This window comes from Sorex fumeus, unplaced genomic scaffold (genome assembly GCF_029834395.1).
Source record: "Sorex fumeus unplaced genomic scaffold, SorFum_2.1 ptg000003l, whole genome shotgun sequence".
In the NCBI taxonomy this organism is placed as follows: domain Eukaryota; kingdom Metazoa; phylum Chordata; class Mammalia; order Eulipotyphla; family Soricidae; genus Sorex; species Sorex fumeus.
The window spans coordinates 27,599,049-27,626,462 of NW_026606060.1; the positions used below are offsets into that span (position 1 = coordinate 27,599,049).

A 27,414-nucleotide genomic window follows, 5' to 3' on the forward strand; every position below is an offset into this window, starting at 1 on the left:
TTTCCTACAGCAATTAGCTCTGTCTCTAAATCACCGTCACCTGGGCAGTGATATTTAAAGCTGCTTTATATATTGCATTAGTGTCTATAGCAATTTATAATGATCACTTAATATAGATTTAAAATTTTCAACAGTTCCTGGACACAAACATAAAGGGAATTTCAGGATTAGCAACCATCCTGCTTCAAGCCTAGAGGTCAATCTAATTTCAGACGTATTATAAAATTCCATGACTGTCTCAGGTTCTCTCTAGATTTCAGTCACAGATCTTATTAAGTGTTCAAATGAACAGTGTCTCTTTCTAGACTTAGGCAGAAGATCAAAATGGTGAGGACTTAGCACATTTCTCTTCCTGACACACTGGCACAATATTTCTACAAATCACCCAAAACTAAAGCTAATACCAGACATGAATAAAACAGTTATTTCTATTTCTGAAAAACTGATATAGAAATATCTGATAATTCTAGGCAAATTAGATTAAACTAGCTCCTCTACAATGCAATCTATGTTATGTTTAAATTGTTCCATTCATTGAGCCAGCCATAAGAGCACTGTTCATCTTCTCTGGCAGTTTGACTGAAGCATTTAAAGCGGCCTCCCTATGCTTGCCTGCAGAGACAAACACCAGCTGACGATTGTGATTGTCAATATGGAAGGAGGCAGTGCTACTGGCCAGGAATACTGCTAAACATTCCACAATGCATGGAGCAGACTTACTTGAAGAAGTATCTAGCTCAAAGTATCATTTGTTCAACTGTTCTGAAAACTCTTGTTCAGACAAATGGTATTTAAAGTTTATACAGTATGACTATTTTTTGAAATAAAGTTTTTTACTTTGAAGTTCTATCAGTTTGACTGAATTCAGTTTATCTTGAGTTAGCACCCCTAAAAAGTCATGTCTACTACATCATTAATCATCAGGGATATGCAGATCAAAACAACAATGAGATATCATCTCACACCACAGAGACTGGACCACATCCAAAAGAACAAAAGCAACAGGTGTTGGTGCAGATGTGGCGAGAAAGGGACCCTCCTTCACTGCTGGTGGGAATGCCAAATGGTTCAGCCCTTTTGGAAAATGGTATGGACGATTCTCAAAAAATTAGAAATTGAGCTCCCATTTGACCCAGAAATACCACTCCTGGGAATATATTCCAGAGAGGCAAAAAAGTATAGTCGAAGTGACATCTGCACTTGTTTGTTCATTGCAGCACTGTTTACAATAGCCAGAATCTGGAAAAATAACTGAGTGCCTGAGAACAGATGACTGGTAAAAGAAACTTTGGTACATCTACACAGTGGAATAGTATGTAGCTGTTAGAAAAGATGAAGTCATGAAATTTACATACAAGTGGTACTACATGGAAAGTATCATGCTAAGCGAAATGAGTCAGAAAGAGAGGGACAGACATAGAAAGATTGCATTCATCTGGGGAACATTAAGTAACAAAATAGAAGACTAACATGCAAGAATAGCTGAAACAAGTACCAGGAGGTTTACTCCAAGGTTTGGAGGCCAGCCGCACATGCTAGGGGAAAAGGTAGCTCAGATAGAGAAGGGAGCATCAAATAAATGATGTTGAAAGTATCGTCCCAGGGTGGGAGAAGCATGCTGAAAGTAGACTATAGACCAAACATGATTGCCACTCAATGCCTCTTTTGCAAACCACAGTATCCAAAAGGAGAGAGAAACAAAAGGGAATGCCCTGCCACAGAGGGAGGGTGGGACAGGGGGGTATGAGGGGTGGGAGGGATACTGGGATTCATGGTGGTGTAAAATGGGCACTGGTGGAGGGATGGGTACTTGATCATTGTATAACTGAACCCAAGCACACAAAAAAGTAATGCCTAATGAAAGCCTGTGTCCTTGTCCAAATTGATACAGAATAGTTCTATTTGGGGGGCTGGAGCAATAGCACAGCAGGTAGGGCGTTTGCCTTGCATGCGGCCAACCCAGGTTCGATTCCCAGCATTCCATATGGTTCCCTGAGTACCGCCAGGGCTGATTCCTGAGCACGGAGCCAGGAGTGACCCCTGTGCATTGCCGGGTGTGACCCGAAAAGAAAAAAAAAAAGAATATTTCTATTTTGTACACTTTTGCATGGGTGACTCATAAACACCTTATACCATCAGTGGTCTACTGAACTCTTCACTTTATTCACTATTCCTTTTTAATTCCTATTCTTCACCTCTCATATTTAATCAATCACTAGGTCTTGCTTATGTTACATTCTCTCAAAACTAGTTTTTTTGTTTTTGTTTTTGGGTCACACCTGACAATGCACAGGTGTTACCCCTGGCTCATGCACTCAGGAATTACTCCTGGCGGTACTCAGGGGACCATATGGGATGCTGGAAATCGAACCTGGGTTGGCTGCGTGCAAGGCAAACGCCCTACCTGCTGTGCTTCAGCCCCTCAAAACTAGTTTTTAAAATATCACTTTTCTCCCCATCCTAATTTATCTTCATATAATCATGAACTTCATATATTTCAACAGAATTCTTTATAGTTTTTTTCAGATTTCCCTACCTCCAGTTTTTCTGCCACTCCTTCACATATTCCAAATATACTGGAATTTGTCTAAACAACTCAATGGAGACTCAATGGAGACCAATGTTATGTTGGGCATTTGCTCCTACTTCCAGATTAAAAGTGCAGAAACTTTGTTTATGGCATAAAAGGTCTGCTGTGACATGGCTCCATCCTATGACTCTAACCCCAAGCCCACTATGACTGTGCCTTACTTCTGAGCTGTATGACAATTTTGTTTTGATAAGTTTGTAAATATGATCGCCTCATCTGTAATAATAGCTCATTGTTTAACTATTATTTTTCCTTTAGGATCCTACTTATATATTTCCTCTCCTAGGTCAAAGGTCACTTTTTTTTTAGTTTAAATTATTGGCCAACATTTCTGAATGGGAACAGCTGCTAGAATTGTGATGGATAATTTTTCTATATGAATTGTCACAGTTCCCAACTAGTCATCTCCACTAATATATCTAATTGCATATGGACCACATAGCAGTGCAATTTAATATTCTTCTTTGAAAAATGAAATTATGTACAATATCATGCTTCCTTTGTTTCCAGAGGCAGAAGCAAGACACTATCTACATAACTCAACTTTTCTGCCTCCTGATACATTAAGTTTCTAATGCTTATTGCTATATGCTGATGAGTTTTGAATAAAATATATCTGAATTGAGATGCAGGTGCTGGGTGATAAGTTAGCTTAGACTGGTGCTAGGTAATCAAATCTTTGTACAACAGCATTGCAGCAATTTAAATTCATGACATATTAAGAACACAATTAGTGCAAATGCTGATTTTGGCTCCAGGATTAAGTTCATATCAATGTTGCATTCTTAATTTGAAGTTATGCTATATAGTTATTTTGATGGTCAAGAAAAGGCACACCTAGGAACAGAAACCTAGTATTTCCGGAGATATATTTAGGTGCCACTAACGTTTAGAATACATTTTTTCTTTTCAGAGCAAGGTGGGCAGTATAAGAATGACCAACTGATGACTCTATATCTGAGATAAGACAGAACAAATAGAAAAATGTACCATTTTGGAATCTTACTAAGCCTGGTCTGACCCTATGGTTTCAATTGGAAAGTTGTGTTTTGGTACATATAGTTACTGCCACATTCTCTCTGGGTTTCTCATATCCCAAACTCAGCAAACAACATTTGAATAAGAGTTTGGGCACTTGACAAGAAACTACAAGCAATCACAGATAGCCTATGATGCACTGTTTGATTCCATCTGTATCTACTGCTAGTCTGAGAACATAATCAAATACAAAGCAAGATCAAAATGCATAATAGCGAGATAAGAAAACTAAAACTTATCCAAACTAATCCCTGATTTGATTTGAGATACACCTATAGAGTTGCAACACAATGAAAATATTTGAACAATGCTTTGGGTTGATACCAGTAGTCTATAGTTAGAATGTTTCTTCCCAAGCAAGTTAGACTTAAACTGAATCACAAATCATAGGCTTTAGGCAATAGAAATAGACCTATTCACTAACAGTTTAAAAGAAAACTGATAATTGGGTTTGGTGAGTTCCATAAAGCATAAAAGATACCAGTTTGGCCTAGTACAGAACTAAGACAAATGCCACACTCCTTTCAGATGAGCTACACAGATCTCAGTCAACAGAAGAAAATCATTAATCTGTTTACATTTTCTGCTTATATAAGTAAATCCTTTTAAATATAGGGATACAGAAAATATAGACAGCCATTTGAGAGTCTAATGAAAAAGCTATTTAAAAATAATACAGCAATAATGACACTTTTGTGGGAAAACAAAGTCTTACTATTTTAATACTATATTTTTGCCTCATTATCTCTTTTACCCTCATGACTGTTAGGAAAGGCACAAAGAAGGCATATAGTTTATAGTACTTTCAAGGTATAAAGATACCCCAAACTTCAATGACTTATCAATTATCAGCCATCTCAGAAGACTTCTCAGAAGTCATTTGCTTCTGGAATTTAATATATACATAGGGAGAAAAGTCTTTACTCTGACTAATATGTATCTCTACGATAGCAGCAATCTCCTCGAGACTGAAGTAAGTAGTGGGTATGTCACCACCTTTATATGTATGTTTTGCAATCATTGTTTTCTTATACTGTCAGGCATAAGGGTTACACCCTTTCTCTTTTGTTCACATTCTAAACACCACACTTAGCTTAGCAGCTGTTTCATAATAACTGCTATACAATTACTTGTTGCAAGGCAAAATAATCACTAAAATAACAGAACAAAATGAGGGAAATGAAAAAAGCTAATGGTAAATGTAAGCAGAACGTCTCTACCAGCAACTGAATCAACAGTCAAATATACCCTTTACCACCAATCTTAATAGAGGTCTATGTCAGTTTAACCCCATGCATGGTAAAACTTTCTAGAATCTGGAGACTTGTAACTCAAAGCTGGCTAAATTTGAGTGTGGTCCAAAACCAATAGATTCTCAGTGAATTTTATTAGTACAATATCACAGTAAGCTCAAAACTCATGCAAGTGTATTCACGGGAGGAAGTTGATATTCCTGGTGTTCATTCTTATAGGCTAGAATCACAGGGCAGGAATGTAGCTGTTCTATCCTATGAGCCATTGTTATAGTGATTTCAGAATACTTCCCTGGTGGGTTTATTTATTTTGAAATGAAAGACCTCATCATGAGCCAACTTCCAATGAATGAGACTAGAATGCCACCTACTCAGCACTGCAAATTATACTGGTCTATGTTGCCTTGTTTGCGTCATTATGAGCATGATTGGAACCAAAAACATAGCTGCTCTTACCGGGACTCCTTGACAACTGTGACTAGAGTGTCACATGATGTCATGTAGAGAACTAACATCCTGGCTTTGAGCTCAGTGGACAAGTTTCTTACCTGCTGTAATACATTTCTGGCCCCAGAAAACATTTTCAATACTTAATTGAAATTTGAGCTTGCACTTCAATTTAATTATAGCCCAAACAACCTTCATTCTCTACCAAGAAATGTTAAACATCTTCTAAATACTCATAGAAAAAGGATGTGAAAATTTTCTACCTTATTTCCTCTATTTGAGCCCAGAATCCATCAGGGGATCCTCAAGTCTGGTCTCTCTACAAACCAACTGCTGAGACTCTGCCTTCTATTGTGTCTGCATTATCTCTCCTCTAAACATCCAAATTTGCCTAAGATCAAGAGCCTAAGTGTGAATCAATGTTGAAACTGGCTGTCCAATTCACAGTCTGGTCCCAGTTATTCCTGTGCCTAGCACAGAAGTGGAATGCTGGGGCAATTCACACCAATTCCTTTCTAGTATTCTGAAACAGTTGAATTCATTCAATTAACTCCTTTGTCAAATGTCACCATTTTTAAAAAAAATAAAACTTCAAAAATTTAAGAACCTGGTCCAAAGAACCTCAGGTAATGCCTTGCAAACGACCCACCCTATGTGACCCATGACATCCCATATGGTCCTCCGAGCACCATCAGGAGTGATTCTTGAGCACAGAGACAGGATTATAAGTACTGTATGACCCAAAACAAACAACAAAATCCCCCAAACAAACAAACAAAATCCCCCAAACAAACAACAATGAAAGCATATGAAAAATTAAAAATGTGATAGACTATTTTCTCCACCAAAATGCAGACCACTACACACCACATTGTAAGGTAGCATCAGTTTGTTCTTTCTGCCTTGCGTAGGGAACTTAGGTTTATTGGGTTACTCCCATCACAGTGCTCCCATTCCTCTGTGTTTATTTGTAACTTCTTTCCTTGTGTTCTGTTGAGCTGTAAAATATTGTTTTTTTCTCTCCTTAAGTCCTTTAATTCAGAGCAATGTCCTTTTTGCATGGATACTAGAAGACAGTTAATGCTGTGCTTTTGTAATTTAGGAGTTAATTGACTCTGCATGATATTTTCCTCCTGGACATCTGTTTTCTCTACTTAAGCCTCAGTTGTCCTTACTTCCTAGCACCCCAAAAGCAGGGTCCCAATGAGGACTAGATGGACCCAGGGCAAGCTGTGAGCTATGTGCTACCCTGGCATCAAAATGGGCCTGGCCAAAGTGTCATAATACTTAACGATTACTTAAGAGCTTGGTCATGGACAAATGCTGTCATGATCCAAAAAGTATAACTAGATTTGGACCCTGCTAGGGTTAGGAAAGATTAATCTGGCCTGAGCACTGTAATCTGAGTCTGTGGCAAGATGCTCCCAGGAGAGCCGCCCTACAAGTCTCAATGTATCTCTTACTGTGTCCATACAAAATAACTAATATTAGGAAGTAGAATTAAGATGTTAATTAAGATGTTAATTAAGCTATTGGACTAAGGAGAAGAGGAACATCCCTAGGTGGTACTTCCACTCTTGAGCCTGATGGGTGATCAGGAAGGGCTTTTTTATGTTGATTTTGCTACTGGATTTTGCTAACTACCCCCAGTGCTGGGGAGTTGGAGAGAGATGAGGGAGTTGAAGAGGGAAAACAGAGAAAGCAGGGCAGCAAAATGGAGTGTGGAGAGACTAGAAAGAGGGACAGAGGGAGAAGAATATAGAAGAAGAATACAGGAGCAGGCACGTGGAGAGAGAAAGCCCAGACTGTGAGATGGAGCACGGAGAGATGAGCGGGAGAGGCAAGAGGAGATAGGAATGAAGGGCAGTATGAGACTAGATGGGGGACTCAGAGAGTGGAACAGGAGCTTGGGGAGAATGGGATGAATGGCAACTGATCAACCAAAGGGCTTGGCCCTCGTTTTCTCCTCCGACTGCCCAATGGCACGGGCCGTCCTGGCTGGGTGTGCAGCCAGAGACTAACCAACCCAGGCGGCAAGGGTGAGAGCCTAGCCGGCCCGGAGATTATACACCACATAGTAATATTTATTAATAATAAAGATATTTAACTTGCCCTTAAATTATGTTGTATTATTGCCTGCGTTAGTAGCTCCTGCTCTGGCTTCCAGTAAGCAGCATAATAGCAGGCAGATTTTATAAGATCTTTCTGGCTAATTCCTTCATTTGTAAAATAAAAGTAATACTAATGGCATCTACCATAAGAGATATTGGGAGAATAATGAATTAGATAAGTTACTTACAATGGGACCTATCATTCATCAAATATATGTGGATGGGGATTGTACTAAGACTGAATATAAGGCAAAAGTTACTGACTGATGTTAATGAGTGCAAATCTCAAAAAGGTAAAAGGTAAAGGCCCTCCCGTTGATCGTCGATTTGCTCGAGCGGGCCCAGTAACGTCTCCATTGGAGACTTTGTTGTTACTGTGTCTGGCATATCGAATACTCTCGGTAGCTTGCCGGGCTCTCCGAGAGGGGCGGAGGAATCGAACTCGGGTCGGCCATGTTGGCCGCGTGCAAGACAGACGCCCTACCGGCTGTGCTATCGCTCCAGCCCAGCAAATCTCAATATGGAGATTAAATTTTCATGGAACTTTTAAAAAAATATGTATTTTATAGTAATTTCAATAATGTTTTCATTTATGTTTATTCTTTCTTTAGCTAAAAGATACATAATATTTTCGTATGAGCTTCTCCTCCAGGATGTTGTTCCATTATATAGCTCAAATCAAGTTCTTATTTTTGTTTTTCCAGATTCTATACCTGATACTCCGTTATGCATGAATAATTTGGGGCATGCATACTCACCCTTAGCTTGTCAGAAATTTTTATAAAATGGGGATAAAACCAAATTCTAGAAAACACATTTATACGCTAGTATTTCTGAATTTTTATTTATTCATCTGTTATGCTTAAAAATCAATAAGCACTGTTCATACACTGTATCAATAGTTTTAGGAAAAATTACAAAGCAGGGTAAATTTGAGCACAATTGTTGTACAAATAATGCTTTCAAATAGTGCTTAAATTGCAGAGACTAATAAAGGTCTCTTTTCATTGTAACATACTTTTAAAGTACTTGAATTATAATTTTGTATTTGTCCACATTCTCTGCCTTCCTGTTCCCTTCCTGTCAACTTTTCCATTAGTACCAGTACCACATTTAAGATCGATTCTTTCAAAGTTCTACTTTCAAAAATTTAGGTAATTTTCAATTTAAAGAAGTAGAAATATGTTCTAGGAAAAACCATGTTCCATTTACTGAGTTTCTTCCAATATTAGCATCTTACAACTGATTGTATAGTAATAAAATCTGGGAATTGGCAAGGGCACGATCTGTCGAGTTTGGTCATCATTTACCTGGGATAGATATTTTAAACAGTATTTATTAGACTTGACAAGCATCACTAATGATCACAACTAAGATTGAAATTCACTCTGTGTGTGTATTTGGATGAGAGTGTGTCTGCAATCTGAGTGTAGCTATTCTGACTGTCCGTGAGAAAGAGAATCTGGATTCTTAACAAATTGGATTATTTCATTTTAATATGCTGATAAAACCATAATTTAATTAATAAATTGTGAGTCTTCATTTGTAGTAATTTAGTTAATTTTTTTTAAATGTTCTGGAATCTTTACATCAGGTAGTTAGAGCTTACTTACTCACATAAGGAGGGCTGTGTGTGTGTGTGTGTGTGTGTGTGTGTGTGTGTTTGTATAGGGTAGGGGCACATAGAAGTACATAAGATCACAGTCTAACAGAGTTAGAAGGAACAGTCACTCCAACTTTCTACATAGGTCAGACATTTTGAAATACTCAAAGATCAGGTAGTCTTCTGTTCTCTGAATAAAAAAGCAGATAAGGACACATGCTATCTTATGATTCAATTGACTTTAATATGTAAAATTCTAAGCATTTAAAAATCTCTTTATTATAATTAGCTGAAATATGCCTTCCCTGTGACTTTACCCAGATATCTTGGTTCTGCCATCTGGTGTCTTACACAGTGAAGGACAACGGAAAACACACGTCATTCCTCTGACTGGTCTCCTTTCTATCTTAGACAACTCAAGTGCTTCTTCAGTTTATTCTCTAGATATGCTTGTATAAAGAATGGAGCTAAGAATAAAATACAACGAGGTGGCGAGCTGAGCACTGTGTTTAGGAAATTTCCCATGGGATGTTTAACAAGTGGTAGTTGTATTAAAGGCTCCTGCTGCAATCTCATTGAAGTACTGTCCCCCACTCCCCAGCCCCTAAACCTGTATCAAATTCCTTTTGAAATCAATGGAAGTCTTCAGGCTCATTTTCTGTCTTTCAGATTTTGATGTTTAGCATTTTCTCCCTGGTTTTACACATAGGTAGCTAGATGTCTTAAGCATAGCAGTAAAATCGCATGTACATATGCCAAGAGGCTAGGGGTTTGGGGCTACAGCTAGTGAGGCTCAGGAACTATTCCTGGCTCTGTGTTCAGAAGTGACTTCTGATGACCTAGTGTGTGCCAGGAATTAAATTGGGGTGCGTTAGGCAAGCAACCTACGTCCTGTACTATTTCTCTGGCCTTCATGTAGCCCTGTAGCACTGTCGTCCAGTTGTTCATCGATTTGCTCGAGTGGGCCCAGTAAAGTCTCCATTGTGATACTTGTTACTGTGTTTGGCATATCGAATATGCCATGGGCAGCTATTGCCCTGGGGATGGAATACTCTCCGTAGCTTGCCGGGCTCTCTTAGAGGGGCGGAGGAATCAAACCTGGGTTGGCTGGGTAGGCTGCGTGCAAGGCAAACGTCCTACCCACTGTGCTATTGCTCCATCAGACCTATTAAATAATTTTATTGAGATTTCTGAATCTGAATTCTATCAGTTAATATATTCACTCTGCCTGATGGCTCCACATCATTCATAACTTTTGTAAACAGTACTTTAATGCTTTCTTAAAAGTACTGATGAAACAAGTATAAAAAGCATATATAAAATACACAAAGACTTCCGCTTTTTCTATACAGTTGTATTGGGTGGTTCACTGTCTCATTTGTAAAAATCTAAAGGAAAATTTCTCTTGGAAGTCAAGGATGGAAAAGAAAGTTCTCCCTCAACAATAATGGAGCTGGTCCACTCCCTTCTGCTTTTGTTCCTAAGATGTTAGAGAAATAAAAATCACCAGCTCAACTGCTACCATTTTCCCTTTATTTCCATTTATTGATTTTACTTCCCAATTCATTATCTGAGGTTCTATGATAACAGTTTTCTATTAACATAATTTCCTCTTTGTCATGACATATCCTTTTTATTGACATATCCTTCTGATATTCAGGTAGAGAATAAAAGCAATCATATTAAAAGAATAGCTTTAGATATGTAAAATTGAAATAAAATACATCTTTTTAAGTAGGACCCAAGGCTCGATATCTCCAAGCCTGCACGGTTTGGAACTGGACCTGCCAGTAGCTAGACAGTTACACCCACCAACTGCCATGTAACCCCAACAATGGCCAGGATCCAGAGATTATCACACCAAGCTCCCGGAAAAGAACAAGGCAGAGTCTCCTACCCTGTGCCTGACTGTCCTCACCAGGGCCCAACGGCTGAAGACCTCCGGGCACTCGCGGCCGCGCGCCTTTTTATTTACATTCATTTGATATTTCAGGGTACCTTAAATATCCCACCCACACTGCAGAGCCTGGCAAGCTATCCGTGGTCTATTTGATATGCCATATCCAGTAAAAAAAAGGGATCTCATTCCCCTGACCCTGAATACAGCAGAGTCGAGAAGGATGTGGAAGAAGAGGCTGATAAAATCCCAAGGCAGAAATAGGCTGCCAAAACGAACAAATACAAAATTGATTGTCTGTACTTTTAATGCACATACACTGGCATCTGATGCATCCATTGAGGACCTGATGGTACAAGCGCGAAAGATCAAGTACGACATCATTGGTCTGACCGAAACTAGAAGACATCAATCACATCATGCCGTTTTCAACACTGGAGAAGAACTGTTCCTTGGAACGTGTGACAAAAGAGGCGTCGGTGGTGTTGGTGTCCTTGTCAACACAAACTTAGCCATGAGCATTGATTCATTCGAATGCCTAACAACCTGAATCGGACAATTACACTTGAATAGATGTGGCTCACTGCCTGCAGTTTCTATCTTTGTTGTCTATGCACCAACATCCAATTATGGTGAAAGAGAAATTGAAAAGTTCTACATGGAGCTGGAGAATTTCTAAAAAGAAGATCACACCTTCTACAAGATCATTGTTGGTGATTTTAATGCCAAGATAGGACCAAGAAGATCAGCCGATGAACTCCACATCGGGACCCATGGCCTGGAATGGAACAAACAGGGTGACAGACTGTCTGAGTTCATCATGTCAACCAAGAACTTCCATGGTAACTCACAGTTCCAAAAGGCGGAATCTTAACATTGGACATGGGAGTCTCCTGGTGGACGGTTCCACAATGAAATAGATCACATCATATTCAATCGGCGGTTTTGCCTAACCGATGTTGCTGTTGTCCCAAAATTCGAAACGGGATCAGACCACCGTCTCCTTCGTGCAAAATTCTACCTCACAGAATGAGGAGAAAAGAATGCAAAGTTTAAGAAGAGAACTCCAAGAACGTCCACCAACTGGGAGCTCTTTGGCTCTGTTGCAGCAATATGGGAAGATGCCGTCATTGACAACATTGATGAGGAATACGATCGAATGATTCAGCACCTCCATGATTGTGTGAGGAATACCAAGAAAGAGATAACACCAAAAAACGCCTTTCTTCGAACACTCTTGAACTTATTCGCCAATGTGGCTTGGCACATGCCTCAGGCAACTGCAAGCGAATGTCCGAACTGGCAAAACAATGCAGAGAAGCCATCAAGGATGACCTCAAAGACAGGAGAGCAGCGGTGCTGGTAGATGCAGCAGAAGCCAGGAAAAGCATTCGTAATGCCCGCCTGTCCTTCACCAACTACAAGACCAAGATGACTGCCCTCTGACATCCTGATGGATCTATCACATCTTCCAGAAGGGCAATGGAGAAGATTATTCATGACTTCTACTCATGATATCGTTTATAGCCATGTCCACTTGCCCACATACCACATTCCGCATGATGGATATGTCATTCCCAATGTCCTCCCTTCCGAAATCCAACATGCCATCTTGTTGGTAAAGAAACAAAGAGCACCTGGCCCAGACAAGATCAGACCTGAACACCTGAAGAACTTACCATCAGTACTCATCAATACACTGGCTCAGCTCTTCACACGCCACCTGTCTGGATGGAATGCAAGGTTCCAATTGGGATGGAATTCAAGGTTCCATCCCAATGGAAAACCAGCAGGACTGTAGTACTGTACAAGAAGGGAGACATCCACGACATTGGCAACTATCGCCCAATCTGCCTATTGTCTGTCATCTACAAACTGTTCACTTGAGTCATCCTGAATAGGATTAGCAGAACACTAGATGAAGGACAACCAAGTGAACAAGCTGGATTCCGAAAAGGATTCAGTACCATCGACCATTTCCACACGATTACTAAGTTCACTGAGGTTTCTCAGGAGTTCAAGATGCCGCTCTGTCTAACATTCATTGATTTAAAGAAGGCCTTTGATTCTGTTCAGACGGAAGCAGTCATAGAAGCCCTAGCCAATCAGGGCGTACAAACTCAATACCTCAGGATCCTTCGTGATTATGGATTCTATTATGGATTCACTACCAGGATCTCACCATTCTACAAAGAAGTAATCATCCATGTCAAGAGAGGGGTTCAGCAGGGTGATAACATTTCGCCAAAACTCTTCAATGCCACCCTCGAGAGCATCATGCGATGACTGGAATGGGAAAGAATGGGAGTGAAGAGAGATGGTCAGCAACTACACCACCTCCGCTTTGCTGATGACATTGTTCTAATAACACCAAACATCAGCCAAGCGGCACAAATGCTGGCCGACTTCGACCGTGAGTGTGGAAAGGTCAAACTACAGCTGAATCTTAAGAAGACAATGTTTATGAGAAACAGCCTTGTTCTGGACGCTCCATTCGCTCTCAATGGAACCACCATCTCTGAATGCAACAGTTATATATACGTAGGTCGAGAAATCAACATGATGAATGACCTGGCACCTGAGTTGCGCAGGAGGAAGAGAGTGGCTTGGAATGCCTTCAAGAGCGTTGAAGAAATAACTAAGAGGACAAAGAACCTCCAACTATGAGCACATCTCTTCGATTCCACTGTTCTTCCTGCATTAACATATGCCTCAGAGACCTGGTCCCTATGAAAACAGGATAAGAACGCTATTCGGGTCTCTCAAAGAGGAATCGAAAGAGCTATGCCTGGAATATCACTATTCACTCAAATGAGAGATAGAATCTGGAGTTCTGATCTCCGACAATGCTCAAGAATCAGGGATGCTGTCTCATTTGCCAAGGCATCAAAAATCAGACAGGCTGGACACGTAATGAGGTTTACAGACAACCGCTGGACTAGAGCCATTACTGACTGGATTCCACGGGATGTCAAAAGATCGCGTGGACGCCCACCTACAAGATGGTCAGACTTCTTCGTCAAGACCCTGAATGATTGGTTTGAGACTCTGCATATTCCTAGAACGAACAGATGCCACTGGGCTACGCTAGCATGCAACAGGGATGAATGGAGACGTTACTGGCACCTGCTCGAGTAATTTGATGAATAACGGGAGATCAAGTGATCAAGTAGGACCCTAAGAACTTTTTCCAGAATCTTTGTACTGAAGTAGTTTGGTTGACTACTTCAAATCACTTTTTATCCATAAGTTACTACTTCTTTCCAAGATTTGTTTTGTTTAGATTGGCATATTCTAAAAATCTCCATATTTCTTTTCCCCAATTAACGCTATTTATTGCAGTGCAGGAGATACCAAATGCTATTTATTTATTTTAAACTGTAAATAGAAATCGCTTTATAATATTTTGCTGAACTTTCCTCTTAAATATATACTGACATAATATATACCGAATAAATACTTCCAAATTCAGAGATTGTGCCTTAGATGAACTCGTTTTTGCTAATTCTGGGAGATATGGTCATGGGATTTTAACTTAAAGGATGAAAATAAATCTTTTACTGAATGTTAAAATATATCTCATAGCCACAAGAATTTACTGCTAAAATATATACAATTAGATTTTTAAGAACTTCAAAATAAGTGATTTATAAAATCTCATTTGACTATATGGATGTACAATGTTTTCAATGTCAGCTTTAAGAGCTTAAACCAGTCCAGGGTGGCCAGCTGGAATTATATCAGAAAAGCAAAATTCTAGGGCAGTGCTTCTCATTTGGGGCCATAGGGCCCTTGTGAGATTCCAGGACATTCATTCCAAGGGGACACAGGTGAAAATTATGTAAGTGGGAGGCTACATCAGGAGACTAGGAGGTCAACAGACAGGCTGTCGATGCAGAAGAGGAGGGCAGAGGGAGCAGAGCTCAGGAAAAGATACTGAAAAATATGGTCCTAAAATTTGGATATTACAAATACATATATTTTATCTATTTCAGTGTACAAACAGATTTTCTTGTTATCAAAAGAGTGACAAAGGTAGATTTTCATTGACAAATCTAGTGACATTAACTAGCATAAAAAGATAGGTTGATTGTTAAAATTTGCAGTCTTAAATAGATGTGGGATATTGCAGTTCTTTGGCGACATCTCCCACCTTTTCATGAACAGCGTAAAGGAATGTTAAGGAGGTCATAGCCTGTGCCACAGGGCTGGTGACTTGAACACAAACTGTCCTATTCCCAACTGTCAGTTTAATGGGATTTCCAAATGTTTGATACTGAAGACAAAGGTAACAAAAATTCTGTTCCTAGAATGCTATTACATCTATCTCAAAGAAACTTGTTTTCCAAGGTAATGAGTCAAACATATAAATGGTTGAAGAATTAGGATTTCATCAAACTTATATTTGCATAGATCTATTTATGCAGTTTTGCTAATGCTTCCTAAGGTATGTCTATATGTTTAACATTTAACAGAATTTTTCATGACTTACTTTGATTATAAGCATATTAATTTAAGCCTATGACAGACTTTGACTATAAGCATATACTTTGATGATAAGTATATTAATATTATAGGAGTCTTCCTTTAGTAACTTCCTTCAGTAAGCCAACTTACATATCAAAAGTGTGTGGGACAAAATCATCACAAAGGACAGTCCTTAATAGACATTTTGTTTCATTATATTGCTTTCAGAAGCCCAGTGGGTAGGCCATTTGCCTTGCACCTGGCCAACCTGGGTTCGATTCCTCCATCCCTTTCAGAGAGCCCAGCAAGCTACCGAGAGTATCCCACCCGCACGGCAGAGCCTGACAAGCTCCCCGTGGTATATTTGATATGCCAAAACCAGTAACAACAAGTCTCACAATGGAGATGTGAGGTGCCCACTCGAGCAAATCGATGAACAATGGGAGGATAGTGCTAGAGTGCTTCTAGACCCTTTAAGAGGTGAGAATGTAGGTTTTAACAATCTTGGTCCATTATCATGTAGATACTCTGTTGCAACAGAGCCTTATGGATCTGATTTTGTTGTTCCAGTATCCGTTGGGACCTAATGGTTTCAAGGAATGGCGGTATAGCTAAAAATGCCTATATGCTTTGTCCCTTCAAATATGTTGTAGGCTAAACAAAGTCCCTTTAGCTCCTTCATATATAGAAATCAACCAGATTAGATTATATTAGATTTAATATATATATTAGAATTAATATATATATTAAATAGATTTAATATATATTTATTTTTGATTCAAATAATTATGGTTACTAGAACTATAATGAGACTTTTTTCTCCTATTAAAATTTTAAAATCTCTGTTTCTTTTAATCCACCAAATATATTAATAAAAAATAAGGAAGGAACATAATTGCATGTCCTAATCGGAAGTCAGTTAAAATATGCTTTGTAAAAGCTAGAGTCATCCAAGGGCTAATAAAAAGCCTTTATCTCAGGATTTCAGAGAGAAGGTACAGATGGTGGGGTGTTTGCCTTGCATGCGGCTAATGCAGTTTCTCTCCTCAGCACCTTGAGCCCCACAGGAGTGATCTCTGAACACTGTGCCAGGATTAAAACTGGCAATATCCTACAAAATACTGGTTAAACTCCACAAGAAGAAAACATCCAACCCCATCCAAAAATGGGGCAATGAAATGAACAGAAACTTTCTCAAAGAAGAAATCCGAATGGCAAAAAAGCACATGAGAAAATGCTCTACATCATTAATCATCAGGGAGATGCAGATCAAAACCACAATGAGATACCATCTCAAACCTCAGAGACTGGCCCACATTCAAAAGAACAAAAGCAACCAATGCTGGCGTGGATGTGGCGAGAAAGGGACACTCCTTCACTGTTGGTGGGAATGTCCACTGGTTCAGCCCTTCTGGACAACAGTATGGACGATTCTCAAAAAATTAGAAATTGAGCTCCCATTTGACCTAGCAATACCACTCCTGGGAATATATCCCAGAGAGGCAAAAATGTATAGTCGAAGTGACATCTGCACTTGTTTGTTCATTGCAGCACTCTTTACAATAGCCAGAAACTGGAAGAAACCTGAATGCCCAAGAACAGATGACTGGTTAAAGAAACTTTGGTACATCTACACAATGGAGTACTATGTAGCTGTTAGAAAAGATGAAGTCATGAAATTTACATACAAGTGGTACAATATGGAAAGTATCATGCTAAGCGAAATGAGTCAGAAAGAGAGGGATAGACATAGAATGATTGCATTCATCTGGGGGATATAAAGTAACAAAGTATGAGATTAATACCCAAGAATAGCTGAGATCAGCACCAGGAGGATTACCCCATAACTTAGAGGCCAGCCGGGTATCCTAGAGGAAAGGGCAGTTCAGATAGAGAAGGGAGCACCAAATAAAGGATGTTTGGAGGATCCTCCCAGGAGGGGAGATGCATGTCGAAAGTAGACTATGGACTGAACATGTTTGCCACTCAATGCCTCTTTTGCAGACCACAACACCCAAACGGAGAGAGAGAACACAGGGGATTGCCCTGCACAGAGGCGGGGGGGATGGGGGGATGGGGGTGGGAGGGATATTATCCATGGTGGTGAAAAACGGGCACTGGTGGAGGGATGGGTATCTGATCATTGTATAATTGAAACCCAAGCACAAAAAAAATTGTAAATCTACAACTGTAAAAAAAAAAAAAAAAGAAAGTATTTCTCTATAAAAAAAAAACTGGCAATATCCAAGTGAGACTCAAAAAAATCTTGTATTTCAAGGTGTTACTCATGTAGAAAATAACTAGAGGATATTGTAATTTTATAAGTAGAAAATACACTGTCACGGTCCTGTTGCTCATCGATTTGCTCCAGCGGGCCCAGTAATGTCTCCATCCTGAGACTTGTTACTGTGTTTGGCAGATTGATTATATCACGGGTAGCTTGCCAGGCTTTGCCATGAGGGCAAGATACTCTCAGTAGCTTGCCGGGCTCTCCGAGAGGGACGGAGGAATCGAACCAGAGTTGGCCATGTTGGCTGCGTGCAAGGCAAACGCCCTACCCCCGTGCTATCGCTCCAGCCCAGAAAGACACAACATAAAATATTCATAGATGCATACATACCAGATATCAAATTTGAATATAATAGCTAAATGAAGAAATTATCAAAATACAAAATATAAGCATAAAAGAGTTTTATACATTGCTGTTAATAAAATATCACCTTCTGGAGATATTTTATCCAGGACAATGTGTTCTAAAGTAGAAATTAATATGGCCACAAAATACTGCTTATTTATTAAAAATCAAAAGTTCTAAGGAAAAGGATCTTAGACTAACCAAAAGATGAATGTTGATATGATATAATAAGTAAATTTACTTTTGAAATTTATACTCTTAGGGTTTTCATATATGATATAAGGAGAAGTTATGTTGAGACAATTACTCATTTTACACAAAGATGTTTCTTTAGTGACTTGCTTTCATACTGCAAGTCCATCCAAGGAATTTAAAATAACGCAAAAATACATATTTGTACTTCTATAGAATGTTATAAATTTTAACTAAATTTATGTGAGAACTGAAAAATATATATAATGAATAGACATAGTTAAGATTTTGGGGATAGTTAATATATTTTAATGATATTTGAGATGCTTCAAAGACTTAACCTATACATATATATATTGAGGGTTTTTTCTTTTTCTAAATGTATATATTTACTTGTAGTAACTTTGAATTAATGGTGTCTTAAAATCATTATGTTCTGACCATTAGTTTAGTCAGATTACTTTTGTAGTGTGCCACAATGAAACTCAAGCCTCACACATACAAGGAAAGTATTCTACAATACAGCTATATCCCTGGCCCAAGTTAGAGTATACTCTAGGGGGAATTGTAAAATTACACTAGATTATTGTAATGGCTTTTCAACTACTCATCAACTATTCAACTATTCATCAGACCTGAACATGATTAAATGAGAAAAAAAAACTATCCATGTTACTGCTATTATAATTTTAATATCTATCAGTATGTAAAAAGTACTTAGGAAGTTGTACACAAAAATGGTGATTTGTTCTAGAATTTCCACATTGATGATTCCTTTAAGGCACAAAATGTTCTTAGGGAGAAAATGTCCGGTTATTTTAGGAACATACCACTCCATTCACTGAGAGCAGCTGGTCTCCTCTTTTGAGGCCTCCATGTCTTTCAGCCACCCCTCCAGGAATGATGCGCGAGATATAAATGGGGGAATTTTGCTCCTTTCCTCCCATCACGTTAAAACCAAGGCCTTCATCAGTCTTTGGCAGCTCAACTACCCGAGGGTGGGAGTGGCCTTCACTAGCTGCAAAAGCTGCAACTGTTGCCTGAAAGAAAAGACGGTCATTTGGTAATAATTCATAGGAAATAAGGCTACTCAGATGCTCTGCAGTGGGCACAGCAGGCAACTCCTCAAAATTTTATTACACTTTCCTGTGAAAGAAAGAACACAAAAGGCAGAGGGCTATGGATGCCATTTATGGTGTATTTCTTGAACAAAGCTCAGCTCAGCTATTTTCAGCTGCCTCGAGCAATTCCTATATGATAAACTACACATTCTTCATAAAAACCTTCCCCAATAGGGATCTGTGATATGGAGGAGTGGGTAGGTTACTTGCCTTGCTTTGTGGCCAACCTCAGATCAATCTCCAGCAACATATCTGGAACCCTGAGCACTGCAGAAGTGAGCCCTGAGCACAGATTCAACCGAGAGTAAACCCAGAGCACCAATGAGTATGGGATCCTCACCACTAAAACACGCACGCACACACACACACATACACACACACACACACTCACACACTTCCTATTTATCTTGGCTAAATAACTTAATTTCTAACTTCGAACTCCCGTTAGCTTTGGCACATATATATCACACATATTCTGTGATAACTATGTATATATGTCACTTACGGACACTTTAAGGGCTGAAAGCATGACTTTTACTCCTCTGCTTGATAAATAGGCTAATACTTGTATACAAGTGTTCAAAAATATTTATATGAAGAGCATTTATATGTATGATGCCTATCTATCTATCATACATATATATGAGCTACATCTATAATTTTTATATTGCCAGACCACTGGCTCAGTAGCTTAATTCACATTTTAAAAACTTGAATATATCGAAAAGAAAATAAAAGCTAAAATAAATAAAAGATTTAAACATATTTTTGCTATTTCATCTCAAGTATAAAATTTCACATAATGATAGCACTGCACTGTAGCACTGTTCTTGCATTGTTCATCGATTTGCTCAAGTGGGCACCAGTAATGTCTCACAACAAATTGTGAGACTTGAGGTTACTGTTTTTGGCATATCGAATGTGTCACGGGTAGCTTGCCAGGCTCTGCTGTACAGGCTAGACAACTCTCGGTAGCTTGCTGGGCTCTCCTAGAGAGGCGGAGGAATTGAACCCGGGTCAGCCGTGCGCAAGGCAAACGCCCTACCCTCTCTGCTATCGCTCCAGCTCTACATAATGATATTCTATATTATTATGAGACCTTTTTTTCCAGTACAGTTTTTCCCATCCTGTATTTTATGTTACTAATTCAACTACTATCACAACATAGGCAACATAAGAAGTTTATAATTTTAACCTAGCAGTTAATGCAAACTTAACTTTATTTTAAAATTCTTATACGTAAAAATATTAGTTGAAGTAAAAAACTTACCATTAGTTCCCACTCCCAAGAAATAAAATTACAGCATTTAAGTCATTTCTATCAAGAAGTGATTCTCTGCCTGCCTTTTCTTTTCCATTTCCATTAACCTGCTTTAACCACAGCTGATTAGATGTCTACTATAAAGTAATTTAGTCAACACTGTGAAAATATTGATTCCCAAGTACTGTACATTCTGTTCCACACACCACATTATCACATCAATTTAGCATTATGCTACTGTCTGCATTTAGTGAAAAATAGTGAATGATATGGAAATAATGGCTTGATTTTAGATCCATGCATTTGCTCATGCAAACCTCATTGTCATGCATATATTTAATGGCTGACATGGATGCAATGCAGACAGCCCAGAAACAACCAGAAAATATTGTGCTATTGCAACATTATGCTGCTATCCTGCTGTTCTACATGAATAAGAAATGAGAATGGTAAAATACTATATAATTCACTTTCCCCTTAATTAAACCATACAGGGATCATTTTTCTGTGTGTTCCACTTCAGTACAAGCAAAGCATGATGTAATGGTAAAAATACCCTCTTTTTTGGCCCATGTTTAAAAAAATAAAAAGAAAGAAAAAACAATGAACAAATCTACAGTGTTCAGTTACAGGATGAAAACTAAAAAGTCAGAAGAGAACCCAAACAAGAGGTGATGCAACACAGAAGAATCAAATGAAAAGCTTGGATTATTTTCACCAGTTCTTATATATCATTGGACAGAGAAAGCTTTTAAAAAGCAAGTTGTATATCTAGAAGAACATTTCTGTATTTGTAAAATAAGAACTGTGTCAGCAAGTTTAGTTTAAGACTATTGTTTCCCAATGGCCTATTTTCCAGATGATTTCATGATCCTATTGCTGCAGCATTTCCATTAGTAGGGTCTCTGCAATCTCTCAATTTGAGTTTCTAAGAAGCACTATCACAAAAAGTGACAGGTCCTTTGGGTCTACTTCATATTCTTGCAGCAAGCTACCCACTGCTCTGCTGACTATATGAAGGGCCCCTATATCAGTGGGTTTCAGCCGAGTTCTTTTTAAGTCTATCTCCAGTCAGATCTTTAGAGTTGTGCAAATAAATATTCATGCACTGAATAGGGAGCAGAGGAGTTTGGTTCAGAGGAATGTATTAGAAAACCATGTAAAATTTCATACAATGAACCAGTAGATTTGCTTGTGCCAAATGGACATTTAGTGAGTTTAATGAAATCATTCTCCTTTCTTAAGCTACAGAAGCAGCAGAAACGTTCAATTTTCCATTAGGATTTTTACCTGGGAAGTAGTACTGGTTCTAGACTCTGGGCTGCCACTGATGTCTAAATTCTCTTAGAGTGTACACACGAGAATACCTGAAACACACACGCGCACAATCAATTACTAAATCACTGGGGTAGAGTCTATTTTTTAAGTTATTCAAGACTTACCTTTGCTGTGGCCCTGGCACGGAATTCGGGACAGCCACTGACAGTTATTGTTTCATGCATATATTGATACACCTAAAATGTTCACATAGAAAAGAATGTGTAAGAACTTTAATCACATCAAATTTCGTTATTGCTAACAGGATGAAAACTTTAAATTGTAATATAAAAGGCCTTTATTACAACATGAAATTAACTAGAATTATGGTGATGTGATGTGAGGGAGAGGTAAACAGCAGCATAAAGACTGGAAGAGAAAAGTTTTAAACATTTTTATCTGTGCATATCGAATATAAATTCCTTTTATATTTGGTTTTTATAAAAATTCTATTTTTTAAAGTGAAAAAATTTACGATCACTTTTTTTTTTTTTTTGCATTTTGAGTCACACCTGGCGATGCACAGGTGTTACTCCTGGCTCTGCATGCAGGAATCACCCCTGGCAATGCTCAGGGGACCATATGGGATGCTGGGAATAGAACCCGGGTCAGCCGCGTGCAAGGCAAACTCCCTACCCGCTGTGCTATTGCTCCAGCCCCACAACCACATTTCTAATAAGTGATAAAACTGGTGTACATAGTAATTTCTTGAATCTAAATATAAAATTAGTTTTCTAAATCAGTATTTGATGAGATCATATAAGAATATTTCCCTTTGTCTTTTGAAAGTATTTTCCACATCATATCTTCTTTTTCCTTCCAAGGAATGATCCCTGAGCACAGAGGCAGGAGTAAGTCCTAAGCATTGCTGGATGCAGCTAAAACAAAACAACCATTCATTTTGTGGCTGGGACAACATCTTCCCATAATTTTTAGTTGGTTTATCACTTCCTAAATGGATTTGGTTGATTCTATGGGAACTTTACCCCATTTCTCCGGGTGACTTGTTTAGAAAAATGCAAAAAAAAATCTTTTGAATGAGAAAAGTATTTTGTCTACACTTTAGCCTCTACCTCCACCAAACAACTAGAATATTCAATACCTGTGGGAGATCTAAATGGGGAAGAAAACTGACTTCCACAAGAGCATTTGTGGAATCTGAGATTTATTAATGCAAATTCTCCATTTTTGTTTGTTTAAAAGTGCATGAAACTTTGTTTCTTTTTTCTTTTTTTTTATAGACAGTCTTGATAACAAGTTCTACGTATTTCCTCTGACAGCCTAAAAGGAGCATTTTTCCTTAGTAACAATGACTTGTTAACATTCTCTGAAATCTAATCCTTAGGTTTATCTGCTCTCCTTATCTCTTGTTCAAAACAGGTCCTAAGTGTCTTGACTCTCTACGTTATCAAATACTGCTCACTTTTATCATTAACAGCTACCAGTCACTATGCTGTTCCTCTGATTTTAGCAGTCCTTTATGCTTACAATAAAGGTCGCAATGTCAAATGACTATGAGTTAAACCAGAAATAATAATGCGTTCATCAGTCTTCTCTCCAGTTTTATTTTCCTATCTTTTCCCCTCTTCCCTCATTATTCTCCAAACATACCATGGCCTCACAGTGCCAGGCCTCTACAAGTGCTGTTGGCTTTGTTTGGAATGCCCTTCTACCTGGCAGACTCTCTTTACCCAAGTTTCAGATGATGAGTAAAAGCTCCATTCAGGTATCACCTTCTCTGTTAAACATTTCTCACTTCACTAAGCAGACTAAATCTCTTTCTCCTGACTTCTGAACCATCTGAATCTGTCTGGTCATGTGGTACTTTTTCATGTGTTACAGAGGACACAAAAACCTTCTTGTAGACAGAGTCATTACTTCATTATTATTTTTTTTTGACCAATGTAAGTGCACTTGGTGAACAATGCTTTCTTTTAGGATTGAACAAAAAGCCCTCAGTTTACTCTCTTCAATGCAACTAGCATATTCAAGAAAAATTGAGCTTAATATAGAGACTTCTACTTCAACTTTATTCTCACAGGATTATTCTGACAAAAGAAAATCACTGCAGGACACATTATGTATCATTGAAAATCAAAACCAAAACCTACTAAAGTTGAATATATAAATAAATCTGATGATTAGGAACTAAAACATCTAGCTCTCCTACCCTCATGACAGCCTCTGCAAGCTGCTTATTTCAACACCTGCAGGGATTGGAGAATTCCCGACAGCACTCAGAACTCGAATAGGCTAGGATTTCACTATTTGTAAAAGATAACCTATTACCAGTGGTAAAAAAAGTAGCCATGAAACACACCACTTTCTGCATCCATACCTCAAGAATTTTGCTAGTAATGCTTGTTTGAAGCAGACATGATAGGTACTTTGATATTATAATTCAACTTCTTAGTCCAAACCAGATATCTCATACTCAAAAGGAAAAGAAGGAATTCGGTTAGGCATCTGAGCCCTAATTCATTCTTTCAATATTTTACCAGACAGTTGCTTCAGAGAGAGGTAATTTGTTGTCGCTCATGCTAATGACAGAGTAGTAATTTGTTTCCTATTGATGCATGGTCACTCCACCTGTTTTCCTTGGTAGGCTACTCCCTTAGAAGGAAAGTATGAGTACAAAATCAGATTTAAGCGCTCTGGGGTCACTGTATATGATGCCATAATATATTTCACTGTTATGAAACTTGGAGATTTCTCTCCTGGTCCACATGTGTATCTCCAAGCTCGGTTATATGACTCAGACTTTCTGCAGCAATGTGATATACCATTTACGATTTGCTTTACATTAAGTAGGAGAAAAACTGAATCAAAATGGGCCAGAATATGTGACCTGCATTATGTCTCAAAATGGACTGAGTGAAAATGGGGTTCCCAGACTGAAGGAAAATATAGTAGTAAGTTGCAAGTGATTTTCAGTGCTTAGATTTAGGTGAAGGCAAAGAACATGTAAGCCTTTGGACAAAAACCACCTTTAAATACCCATCCATCTATCTCATCACATTACAAATAAATTGCAACATTTTCTAACTCCATTTGCATGTTATTTCCAGAAATTAGGACACTTTAAGAAAGCTTTCTAGATCTCAACCTACTAAGGGATGTGGGAGGAATAGGAAAACCCTCAAGAAGGTCACTATGGGACTATTTAACAAAAAACACAATGATTTCTCATGCCTGACAGCACACATATCCTTTAATTTGTTTTTAGTTCTCTAGGGAAGCTTCAGGATTGTTGGTTTGTTACTTAACATAGTTCTAAGAATTTTTATCAATTTTGAAGCTTCTAAAAAATTTTTATATTATTTGTTTTAAACAAATGAAAATGTCTGTGTCATTTACTTAATTTTTCAGAGAATAGCAATACTTTTATCACTTATACACTTTCACAACTAATTATACCATAATAGAGAAACAGAATTAGCTATAAAACTATAAAACTGAAGAATGATAATTTAAAAAACCTTGACTTTAACCATTTATTTCTGCACATATTTTATAATTGGTTGGTACTTCCTCATGGGTTCTTATCACATATAACTTTCATAAGATAGTCCAAATTAAATTCTTTCTACAAGTCATTTAAAAGCTGGAAGAAAAAAATAAGAACACAAATAACAGTGCATTTTTCTACAAGGCTAACATGGCAGGTGGCCAAACCACCAGGGAGCAATCTCTTTCCTTATGGTTGTCTAAAAAATAATTCCTTTGGGGCAGTTGATCCTATCCTGTCCTTGTTACACAGCCAAAGTTCTGGTGACAGGAAATGCCTAAGCAGTATTTTGGGAAGATGTCCTTTCTAATTAGTATTGCATCATTCAAAGAAACTAGATTGCTTCCACTTGCTTATTTTGGTTAAAATTCAAGTGAAGTTTGAGTCTTAAAATTTGTCTACTGCTTTTATTGATGGGAATAAGAGGGGATTAATACAAACACTGGCTATATTGTAACCATGATACCTAAATTACAACTTAAAAAATTTTTAAAAATTTAAAAGTGATAGTGAAGTTTCAGAAAGACTCCTAAGTGCTTGTATATTGGCTCAACAGCACTTAAATTTAACAGTGTACCTGAAAATTTGCAAGAATATTGAAGTTAGGGGGCTGGAGTGATAGTACAGCAATAAAGGCAATTGACTTGCAAGCAGAAAACTTGGATTTAATCCCTGGCACCTGGAGCCTGTTAGGAGGTTACTTATCTCTGAACACAGAACCAGGAGTAAGCCCTGAGCACAGCCATGTGTGACCCAAAACCAAGTAATAAGCAAAAAAAAAAAAAAGAGTATTAAAGTTAGTTTCTACTATTTAACATAATTATTTTCCAAGACAAGGATTTAGTCAATTTGGGTTAATATACATGTATGTATATTGTCACTTTCATGTCTTTATGGGAATAATATCAACTTATCAAATGAACACTATACTTTCTGTATAAATTGTGTAAATTATGTATTTATACTAAAAACTGATAATTTGTCTAAAATATTAGGAGGCCACCTAGCTATATAACTGATTGAATTAAAAGTTGTATAGTTGATAAAAGTTGCCAGAGGTAGCAGTAGAAGTACAGTATGTCCGGTTAATGTAGGATTTCAGATAAACAACATCTTAGTATAAGTATATTACATGAAATACTTGAACATCATAAATATACTATGGTGGAAACAGACATTATCTTGTCTGCAGCCTGACAGACAAGAAATGTTGAATAAAAGTCAGAGATAAATAGTGAATATAATTAAGATACAATCTGAACAGTATACGGTTCTGCATAGGAAAAATTGAGAAAAGCTCCAGTTGGATGGCGTGATCAAGGCTATAAGAAAGGGAATTAACAAATGACCATAAAGACCAACAGATATTGAAAACAGACCTGTGCTTACCAAACAGAAAAGAATCTGGAGTTTTGACTTGTGATAGAAGATTCACAAGGACAGTGAAGAAGGACATTAAGTATCACATGGTAGTGATAGAAGTGGGGCAACTTTATATGTAAAAAGCATAAGCATCTCCCAAGCATATGATCATATAATCTTCGACAAGGGGGCAAGAAACGTGAAGTGGAGCAAGGAAAGCCTCTTTAACAAATTGTGTTGGCAAAACTGGACAGCTATGTACAAAAAAGTGGGCTCAGATCTGTCCCTAACACCCAGTACAAAAGTAAGATAAAAATGGATTAAAGACCTCAACATCAGACCGGAATCCATAAGGTACATTGAAGCAAAAGTTGGCAAAACCCTCCATGATATTGAAGCTAATGGTATCTTCAAAGATGTCACGCCACTGGCCAAGCAAGTGAAAACAGAGATAGATAAATGGGACTATCTTAAACTAAGAAGCTTCTGCACCTCCAAAGAAACAGTGACCAAAATACAAAGACAGTCTACAGAACAGGAAAGGATATTCTCTGGATACACATCTGACAAGGGGTTGATATCAAGGATATACAAAATACTGGTTGAACTCCA

General features: G+C 38.1%; 1 protein-coding gene across 3 annotated transcripts in view; it reads right to left on the reverse strand.

Annotated features, from left to right (window-relative positions):
- Nucleotides 1-27,414, reverse strand: part of LIN7A (lin-7 homolog A, crumbs cell polarity complex component) — a 147,977-nt gene that overhangs the window by 38,616 nt on the left and 81,947 nt on the right. For all 3 annotated transcript variants that reach the window (XM_056116308.1, XM_056116300.1, XM_056116316.1), the window contains 2 exons: nt 22,058-22,129; nt 19,064-19,273 (listed from right to left, as the gene is read on the reverse strand). In XM_056116308.1, the coding sequence (XP_055972283.1) occupies nt 19,064-19,273; nt 22,058-22,129 (282 nt within the window). The remainder of the gene's footprint in view (nt 1-19,063; nt 19,274-22,057; nt 22,130-27,414) is intronic.